The following is a 13,513-nucleotide window of genomic DNA, read 5'->3' on the forward strand; positions in this document are numbered from 1 at the left end:
GCAGTTAGAGACGCTAGCATCTGTGTGTGTTCATGTAGAGCATGCATGTGCATTTACCTCTGGGCCACCAAATGCAGCTTGAGGCATTGCTTCAGTTTTTAGAAGAGTCACAGTGTCCCCCCTAACACTCCGGACATACTCCAGAAGGGGTAAGTACATTCCCCTTTACGATTTTAACTGATTCTACAGTATTATCCTTGACTTCCCATCTAGAGCTGTCACTTAGCAAGACTAATAGCTCTTAAATAGCCGTCCAAATTTATCCCCTTCTGTCCTCAGCATGTGCATTTATATTGGCTTTTTCTATTCCCAAATATAAAATACTAAGATTCAGTAATCATGAGATGACAGATCTTGGTCCTGATTCAGCAGTAATTCAAAAGGCAATGTCTGCTGCTTAAAGTCAGGGGTAGTGCTCAGAACGTGTGCTTGTTAATAACCGGTGGCATCGGGCCATTGCTTCAGGAATAGGAAAAGGAGGAGGAGCAGACTGCTTCTCCGGGTGATTTTATATCCAAGTTAGAGCTATTTTCACATCATAAATAAGTCAGAACTGCACAGCTCTTTCTTTGGTGGACACCAGAGGGAGCTGGGTTTGTTGGTCTCCTGTTTTCACCCCTGAATTCGGTTTGTCCCTCTTCTTGGGTAATTTCTGTGTTTGGTGCCCATGAAAAGTAGATACTTTTCCACTTACCTGTTATTTTGTTGAAAATGTTCCCCATTAGAATGTAAAATGCACATGGGATCAAAACCTTTGAAACTCATTTCCCTACAGGATTTAAAGTGCCAAAGCTCAGAAAATCTTAAATAACTCTCTGGAAATACATCCCACACAGCTATAGACACATTCATGGTGCAGCTTTATGAGGAGTAAAGGAATGTCTTGCGTGAGTTTAGTTTAGGATATTAAAAAGAAAGTCCAGAGATGCTTTTGTACACTTCAAAGCACTCTCTGGAGATAAGGACAAAGGGCCAGAGGGTGTTATAAGTTTTGATTCTCAAAGTCCTTAGAGAGGACGGCAAAGAAAGTGATATTTGTTCCAAATGTGAGGGCTCAGAGTTCCTCAGGTGAATGGCTGCAGGGGAAGCAAAGTAATCTTGCAAGGACAGCTCCATCTTGGTGGGTTAGACCCTGCTTGCTTGCTAGCAGCCCAAGGGAAGCACTAGAAATAATTAAAGCCATGACCTGCGGATAGCCCTCCATGAGCTTGTGATGTTGCATCCTGACCGGGGCAGGGGCGTGCCGTATGGCTGGCTCCTCATTAAGGAGGCCCTATGCAGAAGCAGGGGCTTAGGATGGTTAAGGAAACAAGTTCTTAAGGATGTGTTTGTGTTCAGCCCCATGAGTAACCTTTTTCTACGTGGTGAAGCTCAGAGAAGTGTTCCTTCCTTCTCTTTCATTATCCTCCCTTTCTTTCTGCGTTTGCCAAGTGTCTCAGCACAGGCAGCTTCTCCAGAGTTTCCTTACACAAGTTCTGGTAAGGCTCTGAGGAAGGGCTAAGGAATCAAGGGGCTTCCAAGCACAATTTATAAGCGTGAGCCAGGGCCCAAAGGGGCCACACCCCTCCCTCCCTTCTCTGGGGTTATAGCAAAGCAAAGCAAAATCTTGCATTGTTCTTTATACCACATCCATATGAATGACCTGCTTCCCATGCAAATGTAGGTGTCCTGTTACCCACAGAAACCATAACTGAAAAGCAGAAAAGAAAATAGGTGGATGTGGAGCTTCATTTCCAGTATCTTAGATGAACCTTCCAGGTTCTTCACTTTTGCTTTTTGCTGATGTTGTCACACGAAGACCTTGGCAGTGTGTCAGAAGGGAACCCTGTTTTTCACAGGGGCGACAGGAAGAAAGGAAGGGGAAGGTTTAGGTATGAGGAGGGAAGAGAATTAACTGGGCTGAGGTGATGTGAGATGAGAGACCAAAAACCTAATAGGAAGCACTTGTCTGCTTGTGAGCTTCACTCATTACTAGAAGCTCCTTTGTTAACTGTTTTTCTACCATAAAACATATACTTACCTGCTACCCTCAAGCCTCTCTGATAAGCCTACAGTACACCCAAAGCCTTTACTTTTTCTCTCTTTGCTTGGCAGATTGTGAGCACACTAACTATGGAAAACAGCAGTGCATCTGGCATCTATTACTGTGTGGCTTCAAACAAGATCGGCGAAGAAGAGAGGAGCATTGAATTCTACGTTTCAGGTAAACAACACGAGAGACACTACACAAAAACTAGATGCTGATGATCTGATTTACCTTAAAGTTTTATATGGCTGGTGGGTGCTTGTTAAAACTTCTGGGAATCCCTGCATGTTATGTTTTCAGTCCCAGGCTCTTTACCACATGCAAGGTTGGGTCCTGCATCAGTGCCCAGCTGAGTTTGACATGTCCAGCATCAGACCTGCTTCCCCTTTTGACCTTTTCAAGCTGCAGATACAGGCCCTGAGTCTAGCTGCCTGTGTCTAAAAGCAACACTCATGATATTTGAGCGCTGGCCTCATGAAACCTCTAGCAAAAGTGAAGTCCTTTGTAGGCTTCCAAAGGCTTGAAGCTTCTCCCTGACTCAGAAGAATTGTTGGTGCCCAATTAAGTCGGCAGACGTAGCAAAGGTGAGCAAGGCCAATATTCAGACCTAATCCAGGGCTGATATCACTGGGAGTTGTTGTGACACTGGATCCCTGCCTGAGCAATTAGCCTTTCCAGTGCCCTTTAAGGAGGAAAGAGGTGGACATGCTATTTCTCCAAAGAACACAAATCCAAACAAATATCTGCTTAACCTTTCAACACAAAAATTCTTTAGTAGTGAGATCAAGACCTACATAATGCTTTTAGGAAAGATGGGAGTTTAAAAAAGGAGAAGAGTCCAGGGACAGCCTTGTTCAAGTGCTTAACTAGAACAAACTGAATCTTTTCTGTGCTCACTTTCTGGATGAGTGGATGTTGGCTGGTAGAATTTGCATCAAAATAACAATTTTTAGAACAAGGAGTGCAGAAGTGTCCTGGAAGGTAAATATCAGATTCTCACTACTCAGTTTCTTCCCCATGAAGCAAGTTCTGAGGGCAAGTGCTCTGCACTCCTCTGCCTCTCTTGTGTCCTGTGTTGTTTGACTCCATGGCTCTAAAGTAATACAGCACATTTCAAACCGGGCTAACCAAGAAAGGGCTCACTAAACATTGTTACCATTCTTATTGCACAGAAGTGCTAAGACGAAAAATGTCATCCAACGATAATGAAGCTGTTGCCAAAAAGGGGAAAGGTTTCAACTCCATTTACAGCTTCTTTGTACTAACCCAGTGCCTTATGGAGACTGAAGAGGGTTTAAGCCACCAAAAGATATTTTCCAAAGCCCTAACTCTTATTTACTTAGGAAAAAGCCCTTCAAGGTGCACTTTTGGGAGATACAGCTCAGACATCAGAGGTCCCCAAGATGTCCAAGGCAGGCTGAAGACCAGCCATTAATTTTACACTTCACCACTTTCAAGTGTTGAGTCTTCATGTGGGTTTGTTTCTGCTCTGAATTCTGCCAGCTGTTATGTTTGGATGGGTTACTCAAAGCCTTATGTTCCCAAGCTATTCACAATACTTTGTAATATTTGGTGACTAACACCAATATTGCAGCAACTAATTAAGCAACTGGCTTAAGGTCAGATTCAAAGGGTTAGGTCCATCCACACACCTTTCACAACTATGTTTTATTTTAAAAATAAAGTTATGTAGGTTTTTTTTCCCCCATAGTGAGCTAGCCTCTCAGATTTTTTATTTTACAATCAATCTAGCAATGTTTTGAGATACAAATGTTTTAATCATGCAATTTTAATTATGAAGGAAATGAATCACTAGGTAAAATTACTGACAGCTGTTATGGTGGAAATGTTTCCACCGAAACAGACCAGGAGGTGAATAGGTCTTGGCAAGACAGATATATTCTTTCCTGTGAAGAAAAGATTGTGAGTCTGTGCCATTCTGGGGAAGAGGCAGATACTGAACGAGCATGACTGACTTTTATAAGTGCTGTGTTTAAAAATAGTGATGTTTATGGATTAGAAAGAAATAAAAACTTTCTAAATGTGGCCATCCTGATCCTAAAGTAGGTCATGTTGCAGTGGCAAAATAGCAGCAGTGACCTGCTGCTGGGTTCCTTTACATGATGGTCCTCTGCTGAGTAATGCATATTGCTCCAACAAGCAGCCAGGCTGCTGTGAGAGCTGCTGCTGAAGGTCTGCCCCACAGATGGAAAAAAAAGCACTGGCTGCTACTGGTACACTTGGAGGAGGCAAAGAAGCTGCCGGGTTACTCTCACCAGGAGTTGCCTCTAGTCTCAGCGTTGGAGGGACCTTTAGGGACAGCTGGTGAGGTACCAAACAGGGGAATTCCAAAAGTAGACCACTTTACAATTGTTAGGCTGATGAATTTTATGCAGGTTGAACCTAAAAGCTGAGATAAAGGCTGGATTAGAGTCCGAGCGCTCAAGCAATGTGTGGGCCTTTAGAACAACGCCTAGCAAATGTTCATAGCACTTGACAGTGCTCTGTTCTCTGCAAAACAGCTGCTAGTTGTGGGGCTCCACAATCAATTCAGCAATTTGTTGATTTTAAAGACCAGCTCTCCCATTAGCTCCTACCAACAAACAAGCTGGTGGGTCCTGAGCTGCTTCAAACATTTTGGTTGAATTGAGTTTAATTAACTTCCCCCTGGTAAGAAATCTGAAGATGATACAGAGGCTAAACTCTCTTCTTCCCTCAAAAACCTGTTCCACTAGGTCAGGGTTGAAATGTTTTGTCAGGACAGAGTGTTACAGGGAAGCTTCATCAGGTGTTGTCTGGGCTGCACCTGCTTTCTGGGGACATGCCTTACTTCAGTCTGCTCTTTTCATCACCACCTTATTCATTTCAGAAAAATGCATTTATCCCAATGGAATAATGTCAACAGCCATTCTGTTCTTCCACTGCACAGCCCCCACAAAAACTCCCACGGACACTAGAAATAGCACTGGTATCTATTTTTAAATAATTTCTTTGCCAGCAGAATTCATTTCAGTGAAGGGTCAACAGAGTTTGGAGGTCATGCTGAAACCAAACCATATAAGGGGTCCAACGTGATGAGAAGTTTTAGCATTCAGTGACAGCCCCAAAGCCTCTCTGAGCTCTTTCTGCAGATATCCTGACTGCCCGTGTCCCGCTGAAGCTCTCCTAAAGCTGCTCATGGCAGCAGAAACTCCCACAGCAATGCAGTAGCATTTTTACTTATCATGTCCTGGCCTAACTCTTATTCCAGTATTTTTATTTGTGTAAATCCTTTTTACTGCATCTTGCGGAAACATTTAGGGCAGATGACTATTTTGTCATGGGCAGAGGCAACGTGGGCGAGCCATCAGATGCTCAGGTCATTGCCCACCACTGGTTACACACCAAAAGGACACTCAAGGCAGACTCCAACCTTCCTAGTGCAGTGAAATGCTGACCTGATGTCTCCTGGAGGTAGTCTCTGCCATGAACAAGTATTAGTTACGTTCTAATCTTTGGCCTGCTCCTTGGGAAGGGCAACTATGTATTATCGTAGGTCCACAGTAAATCAAATTCTAGCCTTTGTATTTTTGTACTGCATACAACAAAATGGGATCCCACCCATATGAAACCTCTAAATGTACTTGGAATATAAATTAATTATTATAAGAATAACAAATAATAACAAAAGCCATTTTTCAAGGGTTTATCTGATTGCAAAAACTCTGAAAAATTGAGTTAAAGATTTCTACCAGAAATAAAATATTATATTTCAAACATGAGATAAAAATCTGCTATCAGATACTAGAACAATGTATGAACTGGGCTGTTCTACAACTGCTTGCCACTCTCAATTTGCTTATTCCTGACATGTTTACAGGATTTATGAAAAGCTCTGTGCTGTTTCAGATGGTAGGGCTCACCCTTTCTTTTTCACACTCTCCCTACATGCATATGCCTGATGGCAACCCCCCCACCTTGACAGGCACAAGGATGGAATTTGGGAAAGAGCAGAAGTTTTGAATTACACAGATTATTGTGCAAAGCTCAGGAAATTAAAACCAATTAATTCCTTGTAAATACAAATGGAGCCAGACTTTCTTTTGATTTATGCTGACTTTTTACCTTCCCCCAATGGCTCATTTCCCTATTTTGCCATGAAATCCTGCACAGTCGAGAGTGAAATTCGCAGCTACTACACTGTAATACAATATGAAAGACAAATGTTTGGTGACTGCTGATAAAAGAGAAAAGGCCCCATGGTGCATTCTTTTAGCCAACTTATTAGGAGTCTTATAAAACACTGTATCTGTTCAGCGAGAGGAAGTTAATGACTGCTCAGGTTCAAGATTGTGTAAGCAAAGTAGTCTAAGAGATGAACTGACTTATAATGTGCTCTCAAAGCTGCGGCAACTCCCCAGATAGCCCAGGTAGGAGGAGAAAAAAGAGAGAGGAGAGCAAGAGAGGCTTTTTTTCCCCACTCTCCTTCCACTGTAATGAAAATCAATGAATATTCTATTGGAGCTGAAAGAGCTTCTTGAAAGGCTAAGAAGATGGAAGAGAATAGCACAGGTTCCAGCTAAAAATATTCAAAATCCTAAATAAAAAATGTCAGTAGAAGAAATTATAAGAAAAACAAGCCAGCCGTCTGCTCCCAGAATGTTAAGTTGGTAGAAAAAACCCTGCACTGGTGAAGTCCAGCAACAAGGCAAAACTATCAAGCATCCTTCACAATTCAGGGCTTGGAAGTTAACACATCCAATTCACTGGGAATTTGCACCAAAATGTCAGAGATCTCTGGGTGCTCCAGCCCATACTCTCACTGCCACACACAAGCCAGTGCCTTGCCCCAGGAGCTGCAGCATTTCCCCTGGGGTGGGATTTCTCCCACCGCTGTTCAGGGAACCTCACCCTGCAAAACAAACCGGGCTGCAAGTTGTAAGAAGAAATTCTCCTGGAGAAAAAGGCTTCCTGAGAGGCAGAAACAAGGGCAAGTGGGGCCACCAGACTAACTGCTTAAGACCAAGATTTAGCTTGCCCTGCAGATTTGCAGGGGATCACTGTGTTTTACCCCGGGCAATGTGACCAAACTCCTACCTCATCACTTTACCTGGCATCCCTTTACAGTTTCGCTGAGAGCCAGCACTTGGGATCAAAGGATAGCTCAGGGTGGAGGGGATCTCAAGAGGTCTCCCAGACCACTGAGCTTTCTAAAGAATTGAGTTTAACCAAAGATCCATCTACCTTAGTGCTATAACTCTTGCTGGAGCAAACAGCAAATACTTAGAGAAGAGAAACTAAGAAAAAGGCAAGTTAAGAGGGCACTTTTCCCTATTTTGGTTTAACAGATTCAGGAGAGATGCTGAGATGCCATCGTGCCACATCCCAGTGTTTTCACTGGACCTCAATTCTTCTTGTTTAGAAAAGTTCTGCTGGCCTCAGTCTTCCCCCCCTTTTTGATGGGCATCAGCTTGTCATGCGGGAATCACAGGACATCAGATGTGAAGAATGGATGTGTTACACAAGTCAGTTTGAGCATACAGCTAGCACTATGCAAGAAAGAGATCAACTGAGCCTAACGAAACACTGCATAAAGTAAACTGAAGTTTTATGAAAACGAAAGAAAATAAAAATAAAAATTTCCACAGCTATGGCCTTAGGGGTCTTTTCTCTTTTTGCATCTTCTGTAAAACATTTTGGTACCAGTCTTGAAAAACCATGAAGAGAAGCTTATTGGTTCTATTCCAGATGATTTGTGAAGAAGAGAGACTTTTAATGGTATCTGAAAGCTCTTTCAGGGCTCTGTATTTTATATAATATATGGTTTATTACAAGGCAGATTGGTTATTTCAACAGCCTCTCTATTTATGCCTAGCTCTAGCTTCGACAGAACTTTTTGCAAGAGTTTGCAGTGTAGCCCCTGGCCAAATTCCAGCTCCCATGTGGAATTTGTCAGACTGCAAGTGCAATGCAAACTTGCTCCCCTTTAACTTCTGTCCTTCTCAAAGTACCATCCATTTCATCCTATCTTGAGAAAGCATCTTACTAACAGCTTGGTACTGAAGCAACTATCCATCAGATTTATTGCAAGCACTGTGCATGTTCATAAGGCAATCCAGAGCAAGTCCTCCCGAAGTGACCCATCCCCATACTATGCCTGGTAAAATTTAGAAGGGGATCCTTATAACGCTCAGCTGCTTGACAATCCTGACCTAACAGACAGAAGAATAATTCCAGGTCGCTGTGGTTATCAACATACCGTCTGCTGGGTGGATAGATCACTAAAACTAACAGAATAAAAAGGGAAAATACTTTCAGAAACAATTTAATTGTGGCAGCTAATGCAGTAATAGGAGTGTGTCTGTAGGCCAGACTCCAGCATTCTACTCAGAAACATTTTTTCTTGATTTCAGATGGATTCAGTTCAACAGTTCAGGAAAATTGATTTTTTTTCTGGAGTGAAAAGTTACTAAAAATGTAGCAAGAAACAGCTTATGCTTTTATGGATAGATTGGACTGATGCCTCAAAGTATTTCTCTGCTAAATATAAAGGCCTCAAGGACTTATACATCATTAGATCAGTTAATCCGTGATCAAGTAAATATCCACCAAGGCACATGTGATGAAAATAAATATTGGCATAGCTGAAATAAGAGAGAATTAGGAAGACTGTTCGGTTGTGAAGAAAGAGAGTGTTTCTTCTGAGAAATGGAAATAGGTTTCTTTATTCCTATGCAATTATGCTTTCAGGCATTGATTGCAGGTAGAAAGAGAAGAGCTCATGAACACATTTGTCTACCTGAATAGAAATCTCTCTTGATTAAACTCTCTTAGTCCATTAACTACTTCTATTAATAAACTTTCAGTTCATTACTTGAAAATGTAATTATTAGAATACTGAGGGCCAGACTACCACAGGTCAGCACTGGGACATGAGAAGTACATTCACTTACTTAATTCACAAGCACCAGTGCCCGTTTGCACATGCAAATGTGGGTTTCATTAAAACTAGATCATGCCATCATGGCTGGTCTTTGAAATTGGACCATCAAGTTGCAAACGGGCAGCCGAAGATCTTCTCCGTTGTGACTTAATTGCAAACATGTTTTCTCTTCCTCCTAGATGTGCCGTTTGGGTTGCAAACAGACGCACAAGTCACAGCTATCGTGGGGAACGACGTCCGGCTGACCTGCCGGGCCTCCAAGTACATCTACAGTCACTTGGCCTGGTATGACCCTTCCTCAGAGGCGGCTCTCAGTGACTCAGTGATCAAGAAAACTGACAACTATTCCATTTCGTTGACACTGGTCATTACTAACGTCACGAAGGAACAGAGTGGCCTCTACAAGTGCAGAGCCCAGAACCAGCACAACAGCACCGACACGCTAGAACAGCACACTCAGCTCCTGGTCAGAGGTAGGTCCTGCCACCAGGAAAGGGCAGTGGGACGTGCCGGCCTTCTGCTGCTCCCTTTGGAGCCTTTCAACGCAGAAGGTGCCCAGAATTTCTTAGGGACTGTCCTAAGGTAGACTCTGTGCTCTGGTTTGGCTTCTTTTTCACATTACTGTGTGCAGGTTTACACCTAGCTGTACATCTTACTCATCCAGCCACTGCTGTTTTTTTAGAAAACATTTGCCTTACACATAAAGGTGATTTTAAGTTCCTAACTCCTCGCTGGGTGCAGATATAGTGTTGAATGAAGAGAAAAGGCATTACCCACCATGTTAGTAACAGCACAACTCTATCATTTGGGACTGTCACCCCAGATCTCCATGATTTTGGTAGAAGACTCCACCCACTTACAGCTGCCAGGATGATACAGATACCTAAATAGATTTGGACGCAGCAGATGTAATCACAAGTGTGATTAAGTGCATAATGTGGTCAAGTGTATAATCAAGTGACATGTGGCATTTATTCTGGGTAAGGGGGATGCACTTCATTAAAATAACAGTATTTTCCTACTTATACCCAAACCCCGAACTCTTATTTTCATAAAAATAGTAACACTACAGATCCTGAAGCCCGGCTTCTTTGGCTATGCAAATATAAAAGGCAGAACACTTCTTCCAGTAGAAACTCACTGAAAATTAGTGAAGTTTCTTCTGCTTCATAGTGAAGAAAGTGAGTAATTAGCTCTAAGCCTTCTCAGAAGAAAAAGTGCTGCTGGAACGGGAGAATTTATTAGCTATCTTCCAACGGTGAAGGAGAACCCAGAGCACAGGAACAAAACAGAATTGAAATAAAGAGGAGCCAGTTAGGGTGCAGAAGAGAGAAGCTTCCTTCAGAAGCCGAATTAAACAGTGAATTTCAGATTGGCTTCTCCACTCACATTAATTGCTAATGAGACACCGAAGGGACAGCTACACTGCCAGAAGCACTTGTCACTTATGTAAAAACCAGGCCATGGAGTGCTGGCCTTGTCCTTGTTTCAGTGAACGAGCACATTTCCCATGCTGTCTCCTACCCCGGGCAGCCAACGACACTCTCACAGGCCCTTCCCCCTCCGTGCAGGCACACACGTGGGAGAAAATGCTCACCCACGCCACAGCTGCGGCTAGCACGGCTCCGATACCTGAGTGGGAGGTGATTTATTTTAAGAAATGGCATGAGCACCTGCCTCTTCCTGAAGTGCGGAGGAAGGGAAAGAATCTCACCCTGGTGTTACAGAGTGCGAGTGGTTTGGCTTGTCCCCACAGCCGGTACCAGAGCCACCTGGCAGCAGCATCTGACATGGAGGCACTGGGCTTTCTCGGCACTCTGAGTACGGGCAAGGCACTTTTCTCTCCCCTGGCAGATATTTTTACTCATTTAGTCAAATTTCCACCTACACAGACACCTACACATGATGGCTATGGGAAAAACACAGCTAAACTGGGAATACATCCATGGGAGAACTGGAACCTCGATCACATTCTTCTGAGAATTACCAGGGTCTGTTATTTGGCTGGCATGGGTCAGAGAGGCAATTCTGATGGAGAACACACGTGGAAATGCCCCTTCAAACCAGCCCTCCTTCCCCTATACAAACAATGTACTAACACCCACCAGCTACAGTCCTTACGGTGGGTTTTATGTATTTTTTATGCTGTGCTTGTGATTATATTCATTGCTTTCCTGTACCTTTTATAAATTAACATAAAGTGGAGTTTAACATGCTTTGTAGTAAGTAGAAAACTGCACTCATGATGGAGGATACAAAATCCTTAGAACTGTTCCTCTTTGCTTCCTCCTTTTTTTTTGTGTGTGTGTGTTCACTCTGCATTTGCTCTACCCACTCACTGTCCTCTGTTTTCTTCAGAGGATGAGAAACTCAGGGAGGTCCGAGCTGAAGCCGAATCTAAGCTTAGACAGTTTGAAAACAAGCTAAAAAACCTCACCCATAATCTTTTGTCTTCTGGGGGATTTTTGCTACCACTCATCAACCAAATCTTTGCCACTTCCAGCCCAGAGAGTCCATGCAGGTGGCCAAAGGAGAGAAGATGGCAGAGCTGAGGGAGGGACCTTCTGAAATCTTACTGTGTACTGTTTTCCTTTGTGACTGTAGCAAAGGCAGCACCGTACGTGATACAAAACCTCACGGATCTGGAGGTTAACATCAGCGGCAAGATCATTCTGGAGTGCAAAGTCAGTGGAACGCCAGAACCTCAGATTACGTGGAGGAAGAACGGCTACCCCATTTCAGCAGCATCGGGTGAGTGCACCCGCTTCCCGAGCGTGCTGCCGTGTTGTACGTAACGCAGGATGATGCACTTGCAGGTTTGCCACAGACTTAGGACCTACAACTCCGCAGCTACTGCAAGCGTGGCTAAGTGTACGCAACCTCGGGAAACACACACACAAATCCAGATACCTCAGACCGCTGCAGTAGCCTCCGATTTGGACTTGGAAGTCCAAGCTGCCAACCGGTTGCAACGCAACGCCTTATGCAGCTTGCCTTCTGCATGTGTTTGTGTCTGCAGAGGCAGGCAGATAGTCTGCAGGCATTAGCATAGCATTAGTAAATCAAGGAGTACAGCGTGCTGCTGTTCAGTCTGCTTGTGTGAGACAACAGTTTGTGTACAAAACTGAGACAGAGAGCGTACCTGCTTGTCAGGTGGGTCTGAAAACACACGCCTGAACTGCCAGATATCCTTGGGGCCTGATCAGAATATATTGCAGCAGATTGTGGGCAGCAACCTAACAGTCAGGTCCAGGGCATGCCGTGGCATATTACACAGCCTTCCTTTATCTCCCACAACACAGAAATGAGAATGTGCTCTCAGCTCAACTGGTACAGGTATGGTGCTACCATGGGCAGGGAGCACGGGCTCCCTTACCTGAGCCTGGAATTCCTTCTCAGCTCTCTGTCCTGAGATCTCCTATAAATCATGGAGAATCCCACGTCAGAAGCTAGTCCTGTGACTTTAATTTTGCATCTTGGACTAGGTGGGAAATCTAGAATCATCCATAATTCAGATCAGACTGTTCTGAGAGAAACTCTTTATAGCTACTGAAAATTTATAAATAATTCTAGAGGGACAAGCATGTAACTCATCCAACCAATGGAAACATAAATAAACTATTTGGAAAAAACACCTCAGGGTAAATATTTCAGCACAGGGCATGGCAAATTATGTGCAGTACTCTTGTTAACAACAGGATTCATAGGCAGAACACCCAGAAACTCAAAATGTCCTTCCCTTTTCGATTCAAAGCCTGATCTGTTTCCTTGTTTCTGCCCCAAACATATCCTTAGTGAAACAGATGAGCTTTTGGGTTTGTGCCACAAATCAGGAAAAATTGAATGTGGAAATTTAATCAGGAAAATTAAATGTAGAGAAGTCTCACATAAGTCATACCTAGACAGCCTCCCTCTTCCCACTCCACCTCTAGCCCCCAGCTGCCTGTGAATCCAGGACTGCTCCATGCAGTGATTTTTCCAGGGACGTGCATAACCTTTTTTCCATGTTCCACATTAGAACTCCCATCACTTCCCACAGCCTCCAAGATGTTTGCTTACTCCAATGATTTCACCAAGTTCCCTTCTTTTCCAGTCTATCTTACTGCTATCAGAAAACATAATTTCCCATAATTTCACAAACTTCCATAGAAGTTTTCTCAGGCTCTGTCTGCCCATAATAAATTAACAGCCACATCTGCTGTTGGTTAAATAATCCCCAAGCAATTTACACAGGTATTGAGGAGAAAAAAAATATCAGAGAAAGGTTGTTGCTAGACCACAATGAGAAACATGGTATTAAAATGCTTCCTAAACAACAGTGTGTACCAGGCCTGCACGGATGCTAACTTTCAGTTCTCTGTCTCCTAAAATCACTTGTAGGCAGGTAGGTTACTGTGCTAAAATTAACCGAAATCCTTTACAACAGGAATTTCCATGGAAAATAATACCCTGGTCATTGAGAGAGTGAAAAAGGATGATGAAGGGCTCTATGAATGCAAGGCATCCAATGACATGGGCCAAGACAGCACATCAGCCTTCATCAAAATACAAGGTGAGGTCCAAGC

At 43.4% G+C, this 13,513-nt stretch overlaps 1 protein-coding gene across 1 annotated transcript in view; it reads left to right on the plus strand.

The window, feature by feature from the left end:
* The window catches only part of LOC104367161 (vascular endothelial growth factor receptor kdr-like), a 141,907-nt gene that overhangs the window by 90,007 nt on the left and 38,387 nt on the right, over positions 1 to 13,513 (plus strand). The window contains exons 12-15 of the mRNA XM_032983403.2: positions 2,095 to 2,203; positions 9,128 to 9,421; positions 11,553 to 11,699; positions 13,375 to 13,500. Coding sequence (XP_032839294.1) covers positions 2,095 to 2,203; positions 9,128 to 9,421; positions 11,553 to 11,699; positions 13,375 to 13,500 — 676 coding nt within the window. The remainder of the gene's footprint in view (positions 1 to 2,094; positions 2,204 to 9,127; positions 9,422 to 11,552; positions 11,700 to 13,374; positions 13,501 to 13,513) is intronic.

Source organism: Tyto alba, unplaced genomic scaffold, assembly GCF_018691265.1.
Source record: "Tyto alba isolate M040663 unplaced genomic scaffold, T.alba_DEE_v4.0 Super-Scaffold_5, whole genome shotgun sequence".
Lineage (NCBI taxonomy): Eukaryota > Metazoa > Chordata > Aves > Strigiformes > Tytonidae > Tyto > Tyto alba.